The sequence below is a fragment of the Perna viridis genome, chromosome 13 (genome assembly GCF_037379345.1).
Source record: "Perna viridis isolate PV_CMFRI_1.1 ecotype Kerala chromosome 13, ASM3737934v1, whole genome shotgun sequence".
NCBI classification, from domain to species: Eukaryota; Metazoa; Mollusca; class Bivalvia; order Mytilida; family Mytilidae; genus Perna; species Perna viridis.
In genome coordinates this window covers 15,248,428-15,275,810 of record NC_142457.1, presented here as the reverse complement: position 1 = coordinate 15,275,810, position 27,383 = coordinate 15,248,428, and the positions used below count along the sequence as shown (strand labels likewise).

Here is a 27,383-nt window from a genome sequence, read left to right as displayed (position 1 = left end):
TGAGGAGGTAGCCTGACAAGCCATATAACCCTAGTTCTGAGTAAAATGACTAGGTGTAACTATCACCAATCTCGGTAATATTTCATGAAAATCAAAATCCTTTGGCCCTGCACACCTCCACCATGTGTAGAAATATCCTGTAAAATATTTTAAATGTAGTTCAAAAACTGTACGAGAGGATAGCAGGACAAGCTATGATCATGTGTAATCCAGACGGCCGGACGGACGAACGGACGGACAGGGGTAAATTAATATGCCCCCGACAGATTGTCGCGGGGGCATAAAAAATCTTAAATTGAGGATTTTCTCAAATATTTCCTCAACTGATTGTTCGACCAGTCAGATTGCCTGAAATTGGATATATTAGGAAAATCTCAGCTTGAGACTTTTTTTTATGAAACCGGACCTCTGTCCCTGGTGATCTCTGAAAGTATCCCCGTTTTGGATTTAGGTTATACGGCTGGTGAACTTGTTGTGCTTCACAATATCCCTTCTTTTTTTTATCATATAATTGTTCATTGAAGATGTTCTCTATTAATAATCCTAAAAGGGAGAATGGCTTCCTTTCATTTATCCACCAAAACTAGAAATAAAAGAGACTACCAACACAGCTTCATTTTAAGACCTTTACGGATTAGTATTCGATGTCAGTAGTAGTCTCAGTGCAAACAAGATGATCACAGCAAATGAGTAGACCTGATAGCAAGCATGCATCGAAACAACCAGCTGTATGATTGGATGGAAACCAAATAAATGAGAAAATTCTATCAGCAAGATTTTACTAAAGATATGTCAAGATGACTGTAGTGGTTTGTTACTCCCCTACTGAAGATGCTGATGATGACAAACTTTTTTTACGATCAGCTGCAGAAAGTCAAAGATAAGACACCAGCCCGTCGATTTCACAAAAAAGTCGAGATGATCGTAAGTAATGACGTCACAACCTAAAATAGTATTGTGATGTCATAATTTACGATCAATTTCACACTTATGACTTTTTGTTAAATAAACTCCTGCGGTCCTTTTCACATACAATCTTCAGTGTAAAATTAGTCGTAAGTTATGATGTCATAATAGATTTAAGTATTGTGACGTCACAACTTACGACTAATTTTACTCTTACGAGTAATATTACAAATATTACAAATATATGTGAGTTATCATTAGATATTTGATAATCTTTTTTACTTACACCAGGGAGAATTTTAAAATCGTATTTTTTTAAACAATGAAAAAAAAAAATAAAGGGCAAAAAAGAAAATAGAAAAAAATAAATAAATACAACAAAAAAAAAAAAGATGAATATTAACATTATATCGTTGTAGTGTAATATTCTTTATCTTAATTTTGCGGTCATTATATGTCACACTGATTTCAAGCTCTTTAGTAACGCTGACCAGTTTATTTACAGTTTCCATGACGGAGAAAAACATTCCGTTTATATAACTATTTTTTGTATTTTATGTAATAAACAGTCGTAAAATGAAAGTATACACAATCAATTTAAATCATCTTGTTTTCAGAAGTTTTCTTTTTTATTGACATAATACAAAAAGACCAAGGGTGAAGACATGAACAGGAATAATTTGGTACTCAGACATACCAGACTCTTCACAATAAAGGTAAAAAAGACCTTGGCAATTAATGAGGTCAAAAGGTCGTACTTGAGCGTGCTAGGCAACGGATTTCACACTTTGTAATCTTTCGATTTACTTTCAATAATTGATAATTTGTAACATTGCCAGGTACATATTTAGACCGTATCTGTATTCTCTAAGACTAGTGATCTAGAACTTTGCAAATACAACTCAACTTGCTTCGTTATTTTTGGTTTATTTCCCGCCATATTTTTTTTTCTGTGAGTGAGGATGGCAGCATCAGGCATAGCTGAACACAATGAAGCCAGAAGGAGACAAATGAGAGCGGACAGATTTGCATACATCCAAACTGATTATTTAAAGGTAGGCAGTGGGCATGCAGTTGCATTTTATTTGTCAATACTTCAATAATTTTGAAGCTACATGATTGGGCGTCAAATTTACAATAAAAATATGTTTTGTTAACGTTATGTCGATTTTAAAACTCTACAGAGCTTATGCTTCTTGTTTGATATATCAATTTTAAATATAGTTTACTTGACTTGACTTGTTCTGTTCTGTATACAGAGAACGATTGAAGACTGATTGACAATTGCAATCCAGCTAGAAAAACCACATAAAGAGTATGAACACATTAGTTTAATCAACCCTTCGATTACAGAGTATTCATTGAACCCACATTTTGTCTATGTTGTACTGCTATTTATAATATACAGTAATTTTGTACACTACACAGTAAATTAAATTTTATTGATGAATTTAGTTTTCTATTGTTACAGTGTTTAGATAGGACTTTTACTTACTCAAAAACTCACTTTTGATACCAGAAATACTTTCAATTTCAGACTATTCTATAATTTGTACAGTTGCATTAGTGCACATGTGACAACCTTGATACATGTGTATCATTGGGGGGTGGGGGCTTCTTAATATCTTCCCAATGACATTATAACAAATATTTTAACTGCACTCAATGTTAGGGAAAAACCTTTAAACCACCATTGATTATCAATAATCCATATTGGAGGGATATAAATATTTGATTAATCCTTTAACAAGTTGGGAAAATTAGGTAGTCCATTATTTAAATGTAAATAAGTCTTAGGTGTGATCAATAATCCTCAATTAAGAACCATTCACATTAAGCATTTTTAGATATAAATTATTCTTTTTTTTTAACTTGTGTGGACTTAAAGCTGTACATGTACATGCATTCAGTTTTACATACCTAAACAAAGACACACATGTACTTGATAAAATGTGTGAAGACCCTATAGGTCTCACTAACCACTTCTAAAGTTTCCATTACTTTACATGTTAAAAAAGTAATTTTCAAAGTCTCACTGTGAATTCCCAGGACAAATGACATCTTAAAGTTGCATACCGTTGTGAAGCTTGGAAAACAAGGCTTCCAAAATCATTATGCTAATGGTACGATGATAGTAGAAATTCTTCACAAAATTTACTTGAATAAATAATACTGAAGATCCACATTTTTACCTGTTCTGCTAACTGACAGCATGGAGGCAAATTACTCACACATGTAAACAATATTCATACACTTTTGTAGTTAATTACATATATGATCTTAAAGTACACATTCTCAGCTTCATTTTGACTACTTTTAATCATAATACACACAAATAATGCACTTACAATGCATATGTCTAGGTTCAGTGTGTTTTTGGTACTACATAGGGGGGGTGGCCATTTGACCCGGAAGTGGTTAGTGAGACCTTAAAAACATTTTATGAGTTTTTATGTTTTTCTTTTTTTACATTTTATGAAAGCTTGTGGTATTGTGAGTCTAATAAGACCAAAACTATCAAAATCAGACATAGGACTACAAAGAAATGGTCATTTTTATGTCATTCCCCTCAGTGATATTTTCCCTAAATTACTAAAAAAATACGATGTTAACTAACTTGTCACACCAAAGTGATACATATGATAATTCAAGAAGTTGTAATAGCAAATATCATTTATCATTATGAAAAAAGAACAGATTTCAACAATTTATATCATACCTATTTTATTACTGTGTGATTCTAAGTCTGTGCTGTGTGACTATTTCAGTACTTTGAATATCCCAAGCAGTGACGATGTGTATTTCATGGATGACGTCAATTTATGAGTCACTGTTACTGATAATCTTGTTGCTATGTTGTTTTTTAAAATACCATGCACAATGCACCTCTTAAAATATAGCCAGATTACCAATATCACTATACTGATTTTATGGGAAAATGGAATTAATGACCAGGAAAGGCAATTTTCCTCAAATTATGCATTTCTCTGAAATATGCCATAATTTAATTTATGATCTCACTAACCACTTCTAAAGTTTCCATTACTTTACATGTTAAAAAAGTAATTTTCAAAGTCTCACTGTGAATTCCCAGGACAAATGACATCTTAAAGTTGCATACCGTTGCGAAGCTTGGAAATCAAGGCTTCCAAAATCATTATGCTAATGGTACGATGATAGTAGAAATTCTTCACAAAATTTACTTGAATAAATAATACTGAAGATCCACATTTTTACCTGTTCTGCTAACTGACAGCATGGAGGCAAATTACTCACACATGTAAACAATATTCATACACTTTTGTAGTTAATTACATATATGATTTTAAAGTACACATTCTCAGCTTCATTTTGACTACTTTTAATCATAATACACACAAATAATGCACTTACAATGCATATGTCTAGGTTCAGTGTGTTTTTGGTACTACATAGGGGGATGGCCATTTGACCCGGAAGTGGTTAGTGAGACCATAACTGCTTCATTGATGTGTGCAAGGGCTTATCTTTGTCATTAATACACGATACCTAAATGAACGCTAAATGCACACCAAATGCACGATAAACTAACGCTTCTATTGTGCGTTTAGATGAACGCTCCAAGCGCTTCTTGCATTTAAACGAACGTAAAACGATGTGTAAATGCATGAATGATAAGGACTACATGTAGTGAACGTCTCAAGGAGTGTAGCATGAGAGAGTAACACATGATGTAGAAGCAAGTAAATGGAAATCTACTATAAAAATTTATTACAATAGAAATATTTGTAGTAGAAACGCACATGTACATATATATCATATTTTTGTTTTACTTTCAATATTATCATAGGAAATGCTAAGCTACATGAAGTTTATTTTTTAAGGTTACTTTTTCCTTTAATTCTAGGATACCTTAGCCAACAATGAAAATTCTTACAATACAAAGGGGGATAACACATATGATTTACAAGTGGAACATTACCGTAAATGTGGAAGTCCTCCTGATGAACCAGCTGGCCATGACCCTCAATCTATTGACAGGCAAGTGAAAATAATGTTAGAAAGCTTTAATTGATGGTGGTAAGCTTTTAATGGTAAGAAATTCAGAATAGTGTGTTTTCTTTGCCATATTGGCTCAAAAGAAAATTTTATGTGCTTTTGGTACAATGTACTCATCTGAATTTTACAATCTGACCCTATTACATGTAAAATAGATTATAAAGCTTATTTTTACACCACATTACATCACTATATGTTGTAGGTTTTACTTTTGTATCACATTCCAGCTAAAATGTCCCATTACTTATTTTCCTTAGATTGGCCCATTGATTAATCCAGTATTGTTTAAATATGGCTTAGTCTTAAATTTTTAGTTTTTGTCAATCACTGGAATGCCTGTCTAAAGCAAACAAATTTAAGTGTAAAAGATTCATAGTATCATGAAATTAAACATGTGGATTTGATTCTGTTATTCAAACATATTTTTTTTCATTTAAGAGGGAATTCTGCTATTTTTTTTGGATACTTTTTTCACCTCTTTTTAATTGCAATTTAATTTGTGTGCTACAGTGTATATTGTCCATACCATTTGTTCTTGCCAAAATGAACTTTAAGTCCCTTTGTTTAAGTGTGTCAAAAAATAATATTGTGTCCACCTTTGCCCATGAGAACAAAGTTCGACAAGCAGTTGGAGTAACAAGTTACTTTTGCGAAGCTCGTTATCCATTCAGAAATTTACAACTAAAACTTTTGTTTTTGTATTCAAAATGTCTGATTGCAGTTTTCTGTTTATTTGACAGTTGAGTAACATCTTGTTTGGTTATTATTTGTAGGAAAAGAAGAGAGGAAGCTAGACAACAACAGTTATATGAGTATTCAGCAAAATTGAAAAATAGATACAGCGTAAGTTATCTCCCTTGAATTTATGTACTATATTGAAATTAATGGCCATCAATTATCAATAACTGAGATAGCAGGGAACAGGTAGCCCTGAAGGGGTTCTTTTTGTATTTGGTGAAAGAGCAACTTTCAGAGCTACATGTATGGGCTTGCAGCTATTACTTGAAAAAGTATAATATTATCTACATTTTTCATAAATATAGCTTACATATATTATTTTATACATGTACTTTGAACAAAGATTCATATTCCTAATAAAATATACATGTTTTGTATATGGTTATAGGGAACTATAGGTCTCGTTTTCTTGTAGGATATGTTAGTTTTTCATAAAGTCTTTTAAAACAATTGCTTGGTTTCATGTTGTGTCATGATCTAACCATTTTTTTTTCAGTCTAAAGATTATGTTAGCCAGTGGTAGGAAAGATGGGTCATGTCACAGCAGAGAATATCAACATGATTGGTTGGGATAATCAAAAGACATTTATACAAGAAATTTCTTACTGCACTTTTGTATATGTAACCACATTTGCACATTCTGAAAATGTTTATGATTAAATGATTATTATTAAAGAAACAAATGGTATGGGTTATTTCACAAATTCTCTCTAATTCTAACAACTGATCTACCCTTTTTTATAGGTGATTTGTTTTTTATTCTTTTCTTATTATTAATGCATTTGACTTTACTATGCTTTGAGAAAATTGAGAATTGCATATCAACATTTTTTATAAATATATAAATATTTTCATATTTTTACACAGAGGCGGTGTCTCGTCAAATTTTACATTTTTTTTTTCGACAAGAATTTTTTGGAGTTTACAATACATTTGGATAAAAGCAAATTTTATTCCTATAAAATACATTTATAAGAATGTATTTCATAACAATTTCCATTTGATAAAAAGATAGAAAGCACTGAGTCACTAACATCATTTTCTTTTATAATAATAAAATATGATTGATTTCCAAGGAAAAATGTGGAATATTGAAATCACTTTATTTTGTTCAAAAAAATTAGTCATTGCAAGAGCCTCGCTCAGTGAATAACCTGTGATGGCACACATTTTTTAATCATGATTTACAATCAGTATTATAGGCATTCTACACCAGTATTAGATAAATGTTATAGCTATTTATTTTTAAGAATATGAATAGGGGAAAACGTCACAATAAATGGGAGTTCATTTGGAAAATTTGGATTGGTAATAGTCATCCATTAAAATTAGGAATCATTGATATTTTATGTAGCACTGTCCACTTGTTCAAGAATTTAAAAAACAGTCTACAAGAAAGCTTTTTTTTTTATTAGTTAGACACAAATTTTAGTAACATGGTAATTCAAATATCAAATTGGTCTTAATTTTTGTACATGTATTTGAACATTGACTGTCTTATAATTATTGGACTGTAATAAATAATAAAAAAATACGCAAATAAAGTTTCATTTAATTTGGCTGAAATTGAATATGTAGGTTGGGTAAATGTGGTATTTACATTTTTTTTGAAAGGGGAGGGCGATATTCACAACATCTCATGTATTCATATTGTTCTAAGTGTACATTTTGGTCAATGTTTGTTATGTAATTGTTTCTATTTTAAGTCTGTGATTGTGTGATCTTTTTGTTTGTCATATTTATATTGAAGTCTTTCTTAATGTTATTATTTTTTATATTTCTTTTTTATTAGAGATCATAGACCTAGGTTGCAGTATGGTTGGTATTGCTCCAACTGTATCAATTTCAAAAATCAGCAAAACAGTACCAATATTTTGCATATTATGTACATCAAATATAGTATTTTATTGTTTGGTCGTACCAATAAAATATTCCTTCTTTCCCCAGTGAGATACAAAATATGTATTGAAAAAAAAAAAATGAGTATTTAGTAACACCACAAGATTTATCTCCCTTGTTAGAAATGTAAGATGTTGCTCGATTGCCTGCATTGTTTTTTAGGGGCAAAACCAGGAAATGAAAACACTGCAAAAATTTTCAGATTTAGTGTGCATTAAATTTATGAATCTTAAGAGTTATATTTGAACATACATCTACATGCACAGTCTACTATTCTTCTAAAGTGAATAAAATACTTGTAGATTTATCATTCAAAGATTTCATAGAAAATGCTGTTTTTCCCCCTTCATTATTGATTTCAACATACTGTTACACATTGCCCCATTAAATCAAGGTGAATTATGAATTGTGTGGGTTGTATTTTAATGATTTATAAATTTATAGGTCATCTGTATTGTTATTTTTAGCCACTTTTAGGTAATGATTTTTTCCTTCTAATTATTGAATGATTGAGTTTGTATTTTTCTGTATTATTTATTCTGATGTGTACCTGTAAGTAGAATATATGCAATAATTCTTGCTTGCTAAACTTGCTCAAGTTTTGCCTAATTAAATCCTTTCCAATTGCGCAATTGTTTTTATTAATTTAAACCGATTTTCAGTCCACAGGCCCTTTGGACAAAGATTTATTTATTTATTTTTTTTTTTTTTTGGGGGGGGGGAGGTGTGATGTTCTTTATGTGCTGTTAATGTTATGCCCTGATTTTTTGTTTTCGAAGAACTAAAAATCCCCTTAAAAATTCTGTCCCCAAGGGTTGTGTAGAAGTCCACTGAAATTACTAAAGCTACCGCCAGCAGTTAAATTCTGGTGTTATGAAAAAAAAAGCTTAAGCAAAAAAAAAAAAAAAATTTCAGGAAATTTTTCAACTTGCTATATTGGATATAAAAACATTCTTTAAACATGTTAAAAGTATTTTTTAGATTTTATTGCAACAACTTTTGCACAGGTCAGTACTTTAAAAATATTTATTTAAGTTTCAGTAAATTGACTTGCAGCTTTATGTTCAAAATTATCAGCAAACTTTTCCCTGGTTTTATCCATTTGATTTCAAATAACAGTATTGCTTCATCATTCATACTCGGTCCATTGCCATGTAACATGTAACAAATAAAATGGTACTCATTAACTCTACACTCAACTTTCTGTTCAGTCTGCAACAGCTCATACAATGATAGAGAATAGTCTCATTTTTCATGACTGAGGCAGAGTTCAAAATGCTTCTTTTCATCATTCACTCCTTAAGTTCAGGTAACCAGGTACATCAGGATTTTTGTTTGTCTGACTCCTTTGCTTTGGCAGATCTGGCATATTGCTAAGTGAAGTTAAGGATACAACAGAAACATTTATGCAGAAATACCGTATGGTTATGTAAAACTTTGCAGTTATGAAGTTAAAGGGTATACAACATATTTTTCAGGGGATCCTAAGTGGTGCACCAAGTTCTTAAGCCCAGAGTAATATTTTGCCAAATGTATTTTTGTGCTTTCAGACAACAGCTAAGATACACCAAATTTAGCACCATGGAAAATTACCTGCTATACAGTATATGCAATACATGTAACGAGATTCTATAAACAAACACTTAAAGAGGTAGACCTAGGGTAAGGGACACAACTCTTACAAATCATTGGAACGTTTGTATTCAGCATTTTACATCAATCAAATGTAAGCGCCTAATAAACCTGGATTCATTTTATTCTGTTTCAAACGTAATCTTGATAGGCCTTGTTGAAATTGAATATGATACAAACATATCTCTGACTTCACAAGTTATGTCCCTTACCCTAGGTCTATCTCCTAAAATATCTTATGAAAATCTTAGTTTGTGTAATAAATTGAGTGCTTCAACCACAAAATATATACTTTGAAAAGAAATAAAATTCAACATTACAAAAAATGGTTGCATCAGACTTAACAAATATTTAGGTCTGATTTTGTTGATTTAGAATTTATAGCAAAATGATTCTAAACATTGTTGCTCATGAAGTACTAGATATCTTCAATTTCAATGATGATGCAAAAAAAAAAATGGGTTTACCCACTGAAAATTTCCTTAAAAAATAACACAATTATCTATATACCAAAAACTTAAGAGTCTTGTCCCTGCAAATTCTCATTTTTGGTGTGACGCCACACTTTAATTTGATTGGTTAATTGAAGGAACCCTGCTGAGATAGAAAATTCTGTTATTTTCCAACCGTAAATATCTTCCAATATAGAAATTAATATTTAAAACGCTTTGGATTATCTGTTCAAAAGATCATTGAAGATTTTTTTCTAAATGAAGAAGACAGCTGTGACAGATTTTGATTAAGATTTCGGGGTTCTACATAAATTAACCAAAGGCACCTCTGAAGTGTCACCTCACTACACCTCCTAGACCTGGAGGTGCCCGGGGTTCGGAAAAGACAATATCACAATAGAATGAATTGCTGCTCTTAAAACAAGGATACAACAGCTATAGGTTTTTCATGGAAGACATAACCATTGGTAGCATTGAGGGCTTGTTCTGCTGACTCTTCTGTCGGGAAGGTAATAAAACACTGTCCTTTCATTCTCCCTTCTCTCATCAATCTGATATCAAACCTAGTAAAGGGAAAATCATAATAAAAGTTAAAATCTAAATTTACAACAAAATGAATCAAGAGGCTTTTATTTTTCCTGGTTTTAAGTGATCCATCAAAGTCCCCTAGAGTTTATCTATAAATAACATTTTTTTCTCAGCACATCTATATACATATTATTTAAGAAATAATTCGTGGAGGGGATAGATTTGTACTCATTTTAACATGGGTATAGCATTTATATTCAATTATATAACACCAAGGGACAGCGATGTGTTAAATGAGAATATAAATGCCAAACCCATGTTAAAATAAGTACAAATCTACCCCCTTCACGAATCAATTCTTTTCTAATATGACAAATACGGTAATTTTTGTGACAAAAATTTCCCTAGGCGTAGCCAAAATAACGGCTGTTCTGTTTAACCTCCCCCATATGGAAGTTGGATTAAATTTATATATTTATGTCATCGTATTTGTTAAATATTTGTATTTATATAATTGATTTCAATTAGATAACCTCTCAGCCATTAAATCATCGTGTAACGTTTTTAAATGAGTGTTTTGTCAGCGAAATAAAAGAAACAGTACGCAAGTGCTAAAGGTGGGGTTGTACCGACATATACTGTTTGACGATATGAAGACGTCGTATTAGAAATGTAAATATTTGCATTTTAGAATTCATGTATAGTGTGCATAATTTCTTAACTAATAAAAACTTCTCCAAATTCATTTTAAAAACTACATGAATGTACAATGCTGCCTTATAGTGAGTACCTCTGTGATTGAAATTTTTTCACAACCGGTAAATATGCCAGGATTAGTGGCAGTGCAAAAATCAAAAGCTTACTAAAAATATACTGCCTAAGTGGATCCATAAAAAAAAATCAAGGAATGAAATTTAAAATCACTTAATTTCAAGACGGTATCCATGCGAAAAACAGGCAGTGGTTGGCACATAGCAAATTTTGTTCTCAAACATAATTGATGAGCAATAAATTACCAGTATATAGAAAGCATTGAAACTCATTGCATAAGAGAGATTACTCTTCAATGTAAAATTTGGTGGATTTATTAGGAAACTTTAAAAATCATTTTCCTGAGCCATTAATTATTGATTTAAAAATTCTTAATACTGTTTGACCAATAGATGATATTAATATTACATTGGAAGAAAAATTTCAGTGGGAAAAAATATTATGTAGTACCACCCATATTTTTACATGGACAGCCTCTTACCGGTAGTTCCTTTTTCATGAAAACAAAATGACAACTGCTATAAAGTATAATAGCCCAGATTTTATTACAGTAAATGAAAAGTTAGGTCACCTTTATTTCAATGCCAATAAATTACAGCAAGTTGCAGTCTTAAAATTCTGCATAAATCATTTCACATTTTAAAGTAGCCTAATGTCTCAACAATATTATATACTTTCTCTTTGCATTCTTTGTTTCCTTTCTTTTTTAAATTTCATTGATGATGTCAACTGAAATTTGACAGGAAATATTGAACATAAAAATTTCAAAGTATTGTTCTTTTTAAGGCTCTTCTTTGTAAGAACCAGGCAGTGGGTGGATCATAGTGAAAAAAAAAAACCAAACAAACAAACAAACACTCAAGTCGTTTCATGAAATCTTATTCAAAATGCTTTCTGAAATACAGAAATGGTATTCCTTTCATTTTTAAGGGTCAGAAATTTGAGGTATGAATTATATGAAATGCATTGCAGTTTTATCATCAAAGGGAGATAACTCAATATCCCCTTTCATTCTATTGTAACTTGCACTACTGCATTCTTTCAAAATTTTAAGGTCTCAGTCTTGTATTCTTTGCCCTATAGGCTTCTATAGTAAACGTTAATTTTTCATGATTTTTTTTTTAAATAGACCAGGAGTTTCAATCTAATTTTTGACCACATTTTTCCACTAAGGGAATATCAAAAATAATTTCTAGGTCTATTTTAGAAAAAAAAGGCACGAACTTTGGTACACCAGAACAGGTCAAACTAAAAACAGACTTCTTCTACTTTCAATTTTATTTTGAGTTCATAAAATAAACCCCTTTACTGAAGCATTATTTTTCATGAAAAAACTGTTTTTCCTCAAAAACAAGTTTTTTGTGTCATAGCTTGATATTTACACTGTACTTTTGATGAAAAATGATGATCATTTGTCAAGAAACAAAAAAAAGAAAGGCAAAAAGAAAGCACACTATATTTTTTAGCCTCCATGTTTTGATGTACACTGCTCAGGAATATGTAATACAAGACTGATACCTTAAAAGGAAGGACCAGTCAATGTGTCTTCAATAGACCATAAACTATCTGCCAACATTGTAATATTCACTTGTTTTTTCTGAGCATTATTAATTATTTTTTTTCAGTTTAGCCTGATGCACAAAAGTAATAAGTGAATTAGATAAAGTGGAAGCCAGTGCTGTGTTTGAGAATGTACAACAACCACAGTCTAAGAAGATTGAATTGAGAATACCTGATGCAATAACACAGGAAAATACAGAACAGATAAAAGATCAAGGTATATATACATTTAAATACTTTTGTTCTATAGATAGCATACTCACATATCTTTTTCTGTCTCTGATTCCCAATTGATAAAATTACCATAAATATTAACTAAGTCCTGCAAAATGAATATTCATTAGAATACTAAATTACTCATTATTACTTGTGAAATTTTGAAATTTTCTACCTTAGGTCATGTAATAATGTCTAACATGTGGTTGCTACTTTAAGGAAGTAGAACTAAGGTAAAAGACACAATTCCTGAAAATCATTGCAGCGTTTGCATTCAGTATTTTACATCATTCACATGTAAGCATCAAAGTAACTTGGATTGATTTCACTCTGTTTCAAATGAAAGTTTGATAAATTTTTGGTGAAACTGAATATGATACAAACATGTCACTGACTTCAAGAGTAGTGTCCCTTACCCTAAGTCTACCTCCTTAATTTGCACTGAAAGTATTAGTGGCAGACAAGGGTGAAGAGATAAATTTTCACAATCCCATTTTATAAAAAAAAATCAATAATTATCAAATACAGCATTGTAAATACAATATACAAACAAACAGAGATAAGTATGTAAACAATCAAAACCAAGATGTCTCCAGCCTTGGTGGTCTCAGGGTAGCGTGCTTGCCTTAAGTATGGGCAGTTGTGGGTTCAATCATGGCCAAGTCAGACGAAGGACTCTAAAATTGGTAGTCACTGCTTGTTCACCAAGCATATGGTAATTAAGGGGATAGAGTGACGGCAGGTTGGTTCAGTTCAGAGTCAGAATAATGTTTTTGAGTGGGGTGGCATGCCTACCTGCAGACTGTTGCCTCTGTGAGCTAGCGAAATATAATCTGGCTCAGCATATTGAACTAGTACAAAGCAAAGCAAGTTAGATTTGTAAATTGTTCTTTTCCTGAAATTCTTGAAATAACATTTTAAACCATAATCAATCAATTTCAGAATATAGTCACTAGTATACCTTGCTCATTTATACTGTTTGCAAAAGACAAGAAGGCAAACATTGCATTATGGTAGTTAATAGGTCCCCTCATTTACATATTTTGTATCATGATGGCCAATCAAAGGTCTTTTACAAAGGAAGACACTGAAAGAAGAAATAATTTCAAATCAACAGGTCTGGCTACACTGTTACTTTAAGCTGAGAAAGTTAAGTTTCCTGGGCTTTGACACAGCTTAAGGAATATGTGAATTTTCCAACGTTGAAGCCTTAAAATAATCCCCTACAAACTAAACCAGGCAATTAGGGTAGTGTTAAACAATGAAAAAAATCATCATTTACTACAAATATTGACATTTCATACCTGTTCATCAACATTTTTGTGTACATTTTTGAGATATAGTCTTTTTGTTCTTTCACCAGAATCATATCTTTTGAACACAGGATATTTCTTCCAATCTGAAAATCAATTAAAGAAATATTTTTACCTGATTTTTCCCTATATTTATAGTAAATAACCCTCCCCCTTCAGTAGTTATCAAGCAAAAAACATGCAGACGTTGATTTGTGAGCCAAAAGATCACATTTCTTTTTAAAATATGTTGTTTAGAATGCTAAATAATATAAAGTTTCACCATGAGTTCAAAGGACTATTTTCTATACTCTAATTTTAAAGGGAGACAAATCCATTACAATTATAATTTAGTCAAATTTCGTCAACATTAAAATATTGCAATAGCTTCCACATTTGTAATAAAAAGACATTACAGGGGTTCAATTTACTTTAAAAAAAGAAAGGTCCTTGACTTTCCTAAGTTTTAAATCAAAGGTTCACTTGAAGAAAATAAAAAATCCTCAATAAAGTGTCAATTAAAAGAATTGATAGGTTAATGACTAAGGAAATACAATTTCAAATTTCCTTGGACCACACTTAAAATAATGCTTGTTTCCTCTTGTCTGACCCTAAATCCCAGATTTAGGTAAGTATGTAGGTAGGGAAAATATTTTGTCAACAAAGTTTATCCGATTCTGTAAAAAACCATCATCAAAGAAGTGAAAAATGTTGCTTCGAAAATAAGAAAAATCTTGTCAAAGAACGGCAGTAAAATTATTTGGATTGGGCCAAATTTTATATGTAGGTAGGGTAAGGGCTATTCCATAAAAAGGTATGCCCTTGCGGGCAGAGCACTTTATATTTAGGGGTACAACAAACACATTAAAATCAAGATGCAGTACATTTGTCTTGTGAGAAAAATTCAATGTGTTCTGGCCTACCAGAGACATTTTTTTCACATAGCCCTATTGGGAAACAAACACAATTTATATTTTGGCCTTGGTCAGAAATTGAGGGTCCTGGACCTCCAATCACCATCAATTTGAACCATTTATAGGCATTACCATGTTTGCTTATTCTATTATTCAAAATTTCTTCTGTAGAAAGGAACTGTTTTTGGTCTACAATGTACGGGAGATCTGAGTCCTTCATCTCAATCACCGTTGATACCTAAATTAGCATATAAGAATGACATTAACTATATAGATACCTGTAACAGTAATTTATCTAATATTCCCAGTGTGATTATTATATAGATAGCAGTGTTTTATCAAATGTTCCCAGTGTAATAAATTTCGTTAATTCAAAATGTGAAATAAATTCGGTAATTTCACTCTTGCGCTTTCTCCTGCCAAAACGACACAACTTCAAAATCAATCCGCCAATCACAGAATTCAAATTTCATATTGAAAATATTGATAAATTATGAAGAAAATCTACATAATACATAGGATATTCAATTAGTTACCATGTTTGTTTGTTTGTTTGTTGGGGTTTAATGTCCGAGCAGCAATATTTCAGCTATATTCAGACAATGAACATGAAATGGATGATATAATGAACATGAAATAAAAAAAAAAGGATGGGTCACAAGGATAATAGGGTCGACAAATTTTGATTGCCACTGGAAAAAGGGGGGATGGGTAAAATCGGGCAATTTAGCCTCCTGTGGCGGAGCGCAAAGGTTCCTACTCCTATTGAATACCACAGCAGGGTTCTTTTAACGTGCGAGGAACGTGGCATCTTTCCCAACACGGTGCACCACTATGGTTTGCGGTCAGGCTTTCCGTATTATAGCCTGACAACCCCAGCATGTAACATGCCAGGGGTACCCCATTCCACCTCCTGGGGCACACATCCCAGTTGCTCTGTGGGCAGAGTGCCTAGCCCCCGGCTAGGTTTCTGAGCACTATTTAGTCGCCTTATACGACAAGCTTAGCACTGCTGCAGGCCTATTCTTTTATCACCCGGACCTAATTGGTTATTGTGAATAACCAAAATATTATCACTCGTGCCAAGAACGCTTGGGTATTTAACTTGTTCGTAGAACAAGTTCTGCTCACTCATTAAATCTAGGCATTCACAACTCAAAATTTTGCTAGTTTTACTTACAAATACAACTACATGTAGAACTTTACCCTGCAACCACAGTGTTATGCCATTTCCACACTCAAGATGGTTAATTTTTTTTAAATTTCAAAATGTGAGGCTTGAAAGTTGAAAATTAAACTATTGACAGTGTAGATATGTAGTTTGACATGAAATGTTTTGTAAGCTTCTGAAGTAAATTTCACAAAAAGTCGTGAGTGTAAAATTTGTCTTAGACATGATGTCACTATGCTATTTCCTGTTGTTATGGTATCACTCACAAACTTATTAGATTTATGACTTTTTGTGAAATCTAATGCAAATTCCAAAAATTTTTGTCCTTTTATGTATAACTTATTCTTTGCTACTACCAAAATGTGCAAAATGTCATAGGCAAATGAACTTTTTTGATGACATTTATACCAATCATCTACTGAGTCTCTAGTGGTCAGAAGACGTGAAAATTGAGTAGAATTAAGATATACGATATTCGTTACTACTTCCAGTTAAGTAAATTAATAGGCTCTCTGTGAAAACATAAGGTAATGGCTTGAGATAGCAACTGATAAAATGTTTATAACACAGTGAAACCTCTCCAAACTGGTCCCTAAAAAACTGGTCTTCCCTTCAAACTAGCTGTTTTAAAAAATCCCAGTCGATATACCTTAAAACCTGTGAGTTTAGTCTTCAATAGACCGGCCACCCCCCAAAAAACCGTACATCGGCCGGTTTTTCATAGTATTACATACATAATTCAAGTAAAAACAACCTCTCAATTCCAGCCAACCAGTTGTGGTTCACCTGTAATAAATGTGTCGGCAAAACAGTAAATGATTATGTAACTAATTATTCATTCACTGACCAGTTTACATTTCATCAGTGAACAGATGCTGATTGTACTGGACGTCATTTAAACAAACAGTTTAATCCACACATCACCTTTTGTCACTGAATGAGTGTTAATTGGTGTGTAACACACATCAGGCAATCGGGGTCACTTAATAGTGTGATTTAATGTGATCTGTACCCAAGACAAAACAAAGAACAGGTGAAATTGTTACTTTTGTTGAAAGGTAGTTTAATAAAACAGAACGAATGATTAATTACCATCAATAGCCTTTTGATCTTTAATACATATTCTTTCTAAACTATGAACATTATTTTTCAGCAGTACTGTTTGATTTTTATCAAACCATTTACAAATGATGCATGCTTTAAAATGAAATAACAAGGCCTAGTTTTTAATTGGCATCAAACATGTCTCGACCAGCAAACTGACAATGTATAGGGTTATAAAACACATAAAGGGGAACAACTCTTACGATGCATTGCTATTTTTCATAAAACCGGCCACCCCTATAAACAGGCCATTTTTTCTTGTCCCAGCAGTGGATGGTTTGAAGAAGTTTCACTATACATGTAAAAAAATAAGCAATAACCTTTATTTAAAAAAAAACAAAAAAACATACCTTTGCTGAAGGTTCAATTTTTCCAAACCCTCCCTCAGTTGGTTTGTCCTCTTCACCAGTTTTATCCTGCTTGTCTTCAGTACGCTCTATATGCATGATAAGAAAAACAAAACTTAATTAACTCTAAAGCACTTAGTTTAAGGTAAACTTTCAATTTATTCTCCACAAAATCAGTCTCAACATTCCCAATCTTTCCACTTAAATCATGATCTGTATTCCAAATTGAATCATTCCCTTTTCAAAATAACCTTTATTTCAGTTCCATACTGTATCATCTCATCACAATGAAGATATGTCCTTGAAAAATTAATAGGTTTCCAGATTTTAAGTGCTGGAATCTGTAAGAATCGGGCAAAATAATGAATCATGCTCAGACAAAAGCATGCTGAATTTGACGATCTGGGCACATAGTTTATGGTCTATTGAAGAAGAATTGGCATATTGCTTACCTTAGAAATTTCAGAGGATGCAGAAAAATGAATTCAAAGTTACAATAATTTACTGTTATTTGCAACTTTTGGGTATGAATAACCAGTTTAAGCATGCTCAATACAGTGAATGAACAAATTATATATGTGACTATGCATAGATTTGCAGATAACAGAATCACAAAAGAATTTACAGTCATGAAGAATGCCTAGATTTAACAAGTCAGCATTCCTGGCATGAGTGATTCTAGTTTGGCATATCTGGTTATTTATGATAACCAATTGATTATCCTGTTTACGTGTATATAGGTTTGGTTAATAATTCATTGCAATTTTGAACATAAATTGAAAATTTTGTGATCTGCGAATTGATATTCATTTGATAAAAAAGTCGTAAATATTAAAATTTGTCTTAAAATATGATGTCACTATGCTATCTTCTATTATGTTATCACTCACGACTAATTAAAGACTGATGACTAATATTATGGTACAATAATAACAATAACAAGTCTATAAATGACTGATATTCATGTTGTGATGATTTGGTGGGAGAGAGTTTGAGAGAGATATTACCATAATTATTTCACAATGTGAAATATTGAATTTTTTTTACACAGAGAACGTTCAATAAGTCACTGCTATCTATAGAATGAAAGTATTTAAATGTATTAACCTTGATCTTTTATCTGTTCTGTATTTTCTTGTGTTATTGCATCAGGTATTCTCAATTCAATCTTCTTAGAGTGTGGTTGTTGTACATTCTCAAACACAGCACTGGCTTCCAGAACAGGTTGAGTAGGATAGGGAGGGATCTGAATGTTCTGAAGGAGTCGAGGTTTCTTGCTTGGCAGCTTGGGAGTTTTTCTCATCCGTCTTTTTGGTCTATGTTTTTCTTCAGTATTTGCTCTAAGTAAAGTCATTCATGTGCTCAATGAAAAATGATAAGTTCGAAATCAAGCTATGTACAGTTATAGAGAAAACAGGATCGTCATTTGGGTGCTTGTTTTTATCAGTTCTTGTCCCAGTGGTCAGTTTGAAACTGAGCTACAGGTACATACAGTCAGTGAACACAGATTTTACCAATTACATGTAAGATATAAGACACATACCATTTTCTTCTAGGGGGTAGGGGATTGAATTTTGAGTTAGAAATTTTTTTTTCTGCAAGCGCATTATTTTTTTTAAACAGCAGTAGAAGTTAAAATTCATATTTGAAAGTAATGGAGGGAATATTAAATCATGATATTTTTTTCTGTCCATAGCTGAGTAAAAATCCTAGCCACCCCCCCCCACCCCAGTATAAAAATGGTCAGTGCCTTATACAATTATCTTACTAAAAGATTTCTCTAACTGCCCACTCCAGCATTATTTAACCCTACCCAGTTTTGTTCATGAACAAATCATTGTTTCCAAAAGGAATCTAAGAATCTTAGGAATCTAACAGCTACATGAAGTTCTATACATGTATATATCACTAGATTGTGGTAACAATTCGTGGATCAGGTAGTTAAAATGTGTGTGTGCATAAATAATCCAAATCTTGTAAGTGGGAATAGAACAATACATGTTTATGGAGGTGTAATACATACTTTTGAGATTCTCCTTCACTTTCTATTTCTGATTCCTCAGTACTTGAGACTTCCATTTCCTGTGTTTCAACGTTATCTGGCTCATTAATGACAGGAGTTTCCTGCATTGGCTAAAAATACAAACTTTCAACATCAAAATCAGTCACATTAATTGCAAGGGTTTCCTGCATAGGCTAAAAAAAAAAGGGGAACTTCTATCATCAACATCAGACTCACTAATTAAACCTGCATTTCCTACAAAAATAAAACTTTACAATGAACTCATAAAACATAAACATTAGGCTATTCATGTAAACAATAACAACAACAAAAACCCTGCATAAACTATACGGCCCTCCACCATGTCCCTAGGAACTATGTGTTAAAATTTCATAAATGGGATTAGCTTAACATAAGTCATCGTAAACCAAGTTAACAGATGCCAAACACTACAATGATAGGGTGATTACATTATATGACAAAAACAATGTTTGTGGTCGTATAGAAAAATACAGATGATTAAAAATATGAGATGTTAGTGGAAATCAACTGGGTTCTAGATTTTCTTGGTAACTGTCAAGTTTCATCAAAATCTGTAGAATTTGGTATTGATTCAATAGTGCACATCAAGCAACTTTAGTCTCACTTACCACTTCCAGGTCAAATGGCCACCCCTATATGTGGCACCAAGAACACACTGAACCTAGATCTATGGATTGTTAGTGCATAATCTGTTGATCAAAAGTAGTCAAAATAAAGCTGAAAATGTGTACTTTAAACTCATATTTGTAATTAACTACAAATGTGTATAAATTTGTTTACATGTATGAACAATTTGCCTCTATACTATCAGTTAGTAGAAAAAAGGTAAAAATGTGTATTTTCAGTATTATTTATTCACGTAAATTCTGTGAAAAAACTTCTTCGATCATTATACTATTAGTATCATGATTTTGAAAGCAAGGATTTGTACCATTAGTACATCATTTGTCCTGGCAATTCACAGTGAAACTTTGAAAATTACTATTTTAGCATGTAGAGTAGTAGAAACCTTAGAAGTGGATAGTGAGACCAATGACGTGAGAAAAGTAAGAACTAAAAGATAGACATATGGTAGCATTGCTATATCCCTTCACAACTTCTTTGGTGAGGGGATAACCATTTACCACTACACTAATAGGATAAACTTTTGCACACTATACTTGTAATATACATACTATTGGGGGATTGGGGGTAACAGCACCAAATGGAGCAGGTAAGTTCATCTTGTTCATTAAATGTAATACCTGATAAAATAAAAATATAACAATTAAATCCTCAAATTATTCCATGTAATTTTTTTTTTGAAAATTCAGGAAATTGTTGTTTGAATTAATTATTGCAGATTTGTACATATACATTAAAATGCTAATTTAATTTTTCTGATAACCACACTTAATTCTGCTGATTCATATTAACATTCAAATTAATTGAATGAAGTGACAAGATTTTCTCAAGACTGTACTTTCTTTCAATATAAATAAGAAATATAGCCTGCAGTTTATTTTTCTGCATCTCACTTGTGCATGTAACCTGTAATCTTGATATATAACACTTTATTAACTGATGACTTAAAATACAATGTAAATTGCCCCTTTAATACAACAGGAGGTTTTAGCAACCATAATTTATACAGGGCAATTGCCCTGTATTAATTTAATACAGGGCACATGCCCTGAATTAATTCTGGCCCTGTATAAAAAAAAAAGGAAAGTAATCCGTTTTCCCTTTTTTGTGGCGCTACCATTAATGGAGGAGTTATCAATTTAAACATTTTCCGTGCTGGTGGGAAAAGACCAAATGATGACAATATATAAACAGCAACCTGAAAAGTTGTTGAACTCAATTTAATTTGTTACTCTTAGCAAATTCACAGGAGTTCTTGTTCTCAAGTTCTTCAAATGAAGAAATTTAAATACATGTATTTTAACAATGAACGTTAATTGTAATATGTTAATTGTTATTGTTCAGATTTATTTGTTCGAAAAAAATCTGATTTACCATGTAGATTTGTCCTTTGTTTTTTTTTTCAGTCAATTCCTTGACAATTTTAAAAAAAAAATGTCTTTTTTTCATACATTTAATTGATCTACATGTATGTTTCATAAAGGGATCACTTTATGGCTAAGTTCTATATGTGAAAAAAAAAACACATTAACACACAAAAAATCAAAACTGTATAATGATCTACACATTAATAAAATTCGTGGGAAAAGCTAAAGAATGCATTAAAAACCTAATTTGAGAAGGTATCAGCAAACTTGGTATATTAATATAGATCTATATAGAAAAGAACAGTTGGGGTGAATAAATGCATCAAGAGATCTGGAGTGTTACAGTCTTCACTAGGAAATATGTCATACTGAGCTGTATTTAAAGGTTTGTACAGATAACTCCTGTTATTTTAAGTCATCAGTTAATAAAGGGATCATAAAATGGTTATTTTCATATTAATCCTGTATTATGTCCTCGTACAGTCGTATTGGGTTGAGATCACTTGTATTGGCCCGAGGCGAAGCCAATAATACAGGATTAATATGAAAATAACCATTTAATAACCCTATATTATTGACTAACCTTCCAATATTAGACAAAATATGATTAAAACTGCCAATACAATACAAAATACGAAAGTGGGCCAATACAGAATTTAGTTGTCAAATACAGCTTTTATCCATCCAATACGACATATTGGCTTGGTTAAACTACATATTGAATTATTTAGTCAATAAAAGGATAATTACGTATGGTTTTCCATATTGGCCGAGTTATTGGTCTCGCCAATATGGAAAACCTTACGCAATAATATTTAAGTATTGTGGGTTATTTTGTCAGGTGTAAAATTTAGCAATTATGAGACAAAAAGGTGCATTTAAAATTTTGATGGATGCTTATGACAGGTGCACTATGTACATGTACATAAGCCCATAGTATATGTTTAGATGGATTTATTAGTGCATTTTTAGACAGACTGCTAAAATACACAAGAATTAGCATCCCACAAACATTACTTGCTATACACAGTATCAGTCTAAATATGGTTTTGTGTACAAATGCACTTACTTGCACGTAAAACTTAGGACAAGCAGCTAAGGCATTGGCTATATTCGTCAATATGCTGACTGTTGGTGGAGGATATAAATAGCACAGCTTTGGATTCCGTGGGTAATCAATACTAAATAAAAATCCGAGAAAAATTCTTACTTTCATGAATTTTAATTGCCACAATTTCTGTTAAAACAATATATTCATTGGTACACGTATTAATTTTCATGGTATAGGAAACTGATTAGTTTAGTTTCATAGTAACACAATATGCCATAATTCTTTACCATGCTTATTAATACTGAAATATCCAGGCGATGAACATGAAATGGATGATAAAATGAAACATTAAATGAAAAAAGGGATGGGACACAAGGATAATAGGGCTAACAAATTTTGATTGACACTAGAAAAAGGGAGGGATGGGCAATTTAGCCTCCTGTGGTGGAGTGCAAAGGTTCCTACTCCAATCGAATACCACAGCAGGGTTCTTTAACGTGCGAGGAACATGGCATCTTTCCCAACACAGTGCACCACTATGGTTTGTGGTCAGGTTTTCTGTCTTATAGTCTGACAACCCCAGTATGTAACATGAACTTGAATTACCTCCACTTTTTAAACACCGAGTCCTCAGAGGGCAAATTCTGAACATGGACATGAACTTTTTCTTTCTTATCTGGTCCTGTTTTTGGTTTGGGATCTTCTAATAAGGAGGGGAACAGTTTGTGCTCTGTTTCTCTGGCATACTCGACAACAAGCCTATGTCCAAGAAGCTCGAACTGGTGCAGTCTTTTCATTGCCTGAAAGTTGAATAATACCAAAGTTAAAGAATGTTTAATGATAAAAAATAAGGAAGCCCTAATGAAATGACAATCTGTTAAAATAGAAAGCAGATCTTGCATTCTTATACCAAAATATGTATTACAGTACCTAAAGGATGGCTTCACAATTTCCAAATTTTTTAAGATAGTCACTCCATTTTTTTCTTAGTTACACTTTTTAATGCGAAAATGTGTTACTACAAATCTCAATCAATCTAAAATTCTATACATACTTAGTATTAAAAAGTTTAGGCAACTTTGGTTTAGTGGTTAAGGGAATTCCATTTAAAATAGTTTCCCTCCAAAAACTTTAAAAGATGTGATGGATGGACAGACAGATGGACCCAAGGATATCTACATATATATACCCATGACTTTCCAAAAGTAATTTCACAGTACTCAATTATATATCAAGTAATTCCCTCACTAAACTTCTTCCTCTTAGAAAAAATGTTGTGATGAAATGCAGCTGGATTTAAGAACATCTTTTTAAAAACCTTTAAGATACATGTAACATAAAAGACTCATTTTTACCTTTGTGGCAGTTTCATTATTTGCAAAATGGGCAAATGCAGTGTGTTTCTGAAAAGAAAAAAATAGTTAATTACCTCTGAGAAGGCTCATTCAGTACTTCTGAAGGTTAAATGTAAAACTCCTAAAAACATTCTATTAGTGATCAAACAAATTTTTATGTGAAAGTGCTGCATTTATTTTCCTCACATACATGTATGTACTGGTACTTATTGGCCTGCTAAGATATCAGAACAAAATGACCTCATGCAGGTCTTTAGCCACAAATTGTAAAGAAATTTTATGGGGGTAAGTGAAAATAATGAATTTTAGTAACTAATTTGTTTAAAGACAACAGAATTGACTGGTTTATAAAGAATCATCTTTCAACTGTTGTTTAATGCCAAAAAAAAAACATCTTTACACAGAGTTTACTGGTCTTAATATGGAGTTTAGTTGGTCTTAATACAGAAATTCAACTTCTAGTAGACAAAGTTAAATCCTTATTAACTTTAGACCAGTAAATTCTGTATAAAGACCAGGCGCGGATCCAAGGACTGGCATACCGGGCGTACGCCCTCTCTAAATTGGTAAGAAAAAAATTTTTTACCACAAGTTTCACCCCATAATATTTTTTTGCCTTGCTTTGCATGGCATTTAATTCAATTAACGCCCCCTAAACTCAAATCCTGGATCAGCCCCTGAAGACAACTGAAATTCATATAAAGACCAGTATTTTTTTTCTGCAAAAAACGACAGTTGAAAGATGATTTTCTATACAGTATTTAAACTTATTAATTAATAAATGTGTCATAAAATTGGTATTTTCATGTTAATCCTGTATAAAGTATTTGTACAGTGGAATTGGGTTTCGGTTACCTGTAATATGAAAATACCTATTTAATAACACTATAATCGTCTATACTACAAACAGAGAGCAAATACCTGGTTCTGCTTGTATGAGAATAATAAAACGGCAATCATTGCTAAGTACAAAATGTATGTGCAGTCACTTGAAAGCTGTTTTCTTTAAATTTAACGTATATGTTCCTATTGTACATAAACAACTGTCTGTGGTTTTCTCATAGACTGTATGTATTAATGTACAGATGACTTGTTTAAAATTTTAATAAATTGAAACATTTTTGAAACTTGAATTCCTCAAGTAATTACATGTATCTATCTGTTGCACATTTAAAAAAAATATACATGAACCACCTAACCCACCAATTTTGTGTGTTCATAGCCAAATGACTTTAAAACCCTTAAACAAAAATAATTCTCTCACTCTTTTTGAGTTAATCAAGTTACTGAATGACCTACATGATCTGTGTAAGGACAAACAGTACTATACCATATGATACATCTAAAATCTGGCTTTTGAAATTAAAAAAAAATAGAAAAATACCATTGGTCCAGTTGAACCCATTATTCTAACTTTCTGTGCTCCAAAAAACTTCAGGAATTCTTCTCTGTCATCAGCAGTTAACTCAGATGGTAGATGTCTTACAAACAATATGTTTTCAACTGTACCCATGTTTGAACAGCTGAAATATAAAAAACAGTATAAACGTAACAAGCCCTATTTCTGAATAAAATACAAATTGAATTAACTCAGCAAGGATTTTTTTTTATTCCTGGTGACTAAGCTAAAAAAATGTTGTTGTTATTTAGCATAAATTTTATATTGAAATTCTACAAAAAGAAATTACGAGTCCACCTATATTCTAATAATTGGTACATCCTCGGCAAATCCCAGCAATGCTCAGAATCAACGTTGATCCTGAGATTGGCTGAGAAACTGCAATTGATATTCCAACTGACTAAATTTTCAGAAAGTGAAATTGTGAACGAGCACAAACTCCTTGCTACCTCTTTACTAGCTGAACCTAGTAGTAAGGTCCTACTATGTACTGGCTTTCCAAACTTCAAAATTAAATCACCTTATAAAAATACATTTATTTGCTCTTAGTCTTCATTCATCAACCAGACTTTCTATTTCACTAGTGCGCACCATACCATAATAATTCTAAGGATAAATTTTTGTAACCCAGCTTCTGCAAACAGTGCTTGATAAATTACCTGCCCATGTGGAATCCTTCAAATCTGTTCAAAATTTTGATTTTTCTACCCTATACACTACACTTCCACATAATCTTGCAAATCTGATCGAAATGATCCTTTGATAAATCTAAATGCCTAAATGTTTATTGACTAAGATTTGTTACCACCCCCAATAAAATCATCTCTCAAATTTAGTATACTAGTCTTCGTACTAGATATCGAAAGTTCATTGACTATTTTAATCTGGAATTAAAATGTATCATATTCAGATTTATCCAAAGTCTTATAAATCTCACTTGAAAAAAATAACTGGATATCCAAACAAGAACACAAATTTTTATACAAAATTATATTGAAGATTTCTTGCAAACTACATCGTAAACAAAACAATCCCAGCAGAATAAATAGTACACAACATATCATTAGGAAAAATGCAAGAACAGAAGTGTTATCTAATCTTGACTAAGCACACTAGTTATTGACTGGCCACAATGTATGGTAGATTATAAATTATGCATTTATGAGGTAGCTTGTACCGCCAATATTGACCTTTTGGTTTACTAATCAAAAATACTTTCTAGCTATCATTACATGGAACTGGAAGTTCATTCAAAAGGTTTCCTGGTTACATAATCTATACATTTAAACCCACTGTGGTTGATAAACATGCATGACTTTCATATAATTGATGAAAATTGGCTAAAATTAGCATAAAAATACAATCTGCAAAATTCAAAATTATAGCTTCATGTAATCCTCAATGCCTACCTTGACAGACACACTTAGATCATTAACATTTTTTTTTATGTTTTCTTTCATGTAATTAAAACTGCATTTTAACAGCATGATAAGTGGAGGAAAACAGGGTGTCCTAATAAAACGCAAAATTTTACAATTATTACCACAATACATTTGAACAACAGTTTTTATTTAAAAGTAGAATGATTTACCTGAAAAATGAAACCACATATAGCCGTATTATATTGCGGTGCGTCGAACTTCAGTATTTGAAGACTTTTTAAACCTCTGTTATCCTACTAATATCGGTTCTTTTATTTCCTCTGACCGAACGGGTATTATTCTTGCCATGCCAATATAGCTTCATTCCCATTAGTGGAAACTTTTAAACATGAATATTTTACCTTTCGAAAACTTAAACACTCTATATTTCAAGTAGAGAGATCTAGAGCTGCCTGGCAGTGCAGTTTCCACTTGGGTCTACTTTCACTTAGAAATGTATGCGCCACATCAACCCAGATAAGATATGCTTATAAAATGGGTCTTACTAAAAAACATCCGGACACGTCCGAGAGCGCCCTTGACAATGATAAGCG

The 27,383-nt window shown here is 32.0% G+C and overlaps 2 protein-coding genes across 3 annotated transcripts; one reads left to right on the top strand and one right to left on the bottom strand.

Moving 5' to 3' along the window:
* The first annotated feature begins 1,719 nt into the window (after window positions 1-1,719).
* LOC148599716 (uncharacterized) lies at window positions 1,720-8,208 on the top strand. Its single transcript, XM_088557549.1, has 4 exons — window positions 1,720-1,961; window positions 4,793-4,926; window positions 5,718-5,787; window positions 6,179-8,208. Exons 1-4 carry the CDS (start codon window positions 1,869-1,871, stop codon window positions 6,203-6,205), a joined length of 324 nt encoding a protein of 107 aa, XP_088413675.1. The 5' UTR covers window positions 1,720-1,868; the 3' UTR covers window positions 6,206-8,208.
* A 333-nt stretch (window positions 8,209-8,541) lies between these two features.
* Window positions 8,542-27,326, bottom strand: LOC148599715 (RNA-binding region-containing protein 3-like). 2 transcript variants are annotated; one of them, XM_088557547.1, is made up of 14 exons: window positions 27,192-27,326; window positions 25,394-25,532; window positions 24,010-24,057; window positions 23,261-23,454; window positions 22,673-22,784; window positions 20,788-20,856; window positions 19,592-19,701; window positions 18,676-18,908; window positions 17,572-17,657; window positions 15,079-15,184; window positions 14,045-14,139; window positions 12,788-12,846; window positions 10,096-10,228; window positions 8,542-8,954 (listed from the first exon to the last, which is right to left on the bottom strand). In XM_088557547.1, exons 2-14 carry the CDS (start codon window positions 25,520-25,522, stop codon window positions 8,904-8,906), a joined length of 1,425 nt encoding a protein of 474 aa, XP_088413673.1. In that variant the 5' UTR covers window positions 25,523-25,532; window positions 27,192-27,326; the 3' UTR covers window positions 8,542-8,903. The 2 variants fall into 2 exon arrangements, with proteins under 2 accessions (XP_088413673.1, XP_088413674.1); XM_088557548.1 differs by lacking the exon at window positions 27,192-27,326 and adding an exon at window positions 27,000-27,139 and having other exon boundaries at window positions 8,756-8,954.
* Window positions 27,327-27,383: the final 57 nt, after the last annotated feature.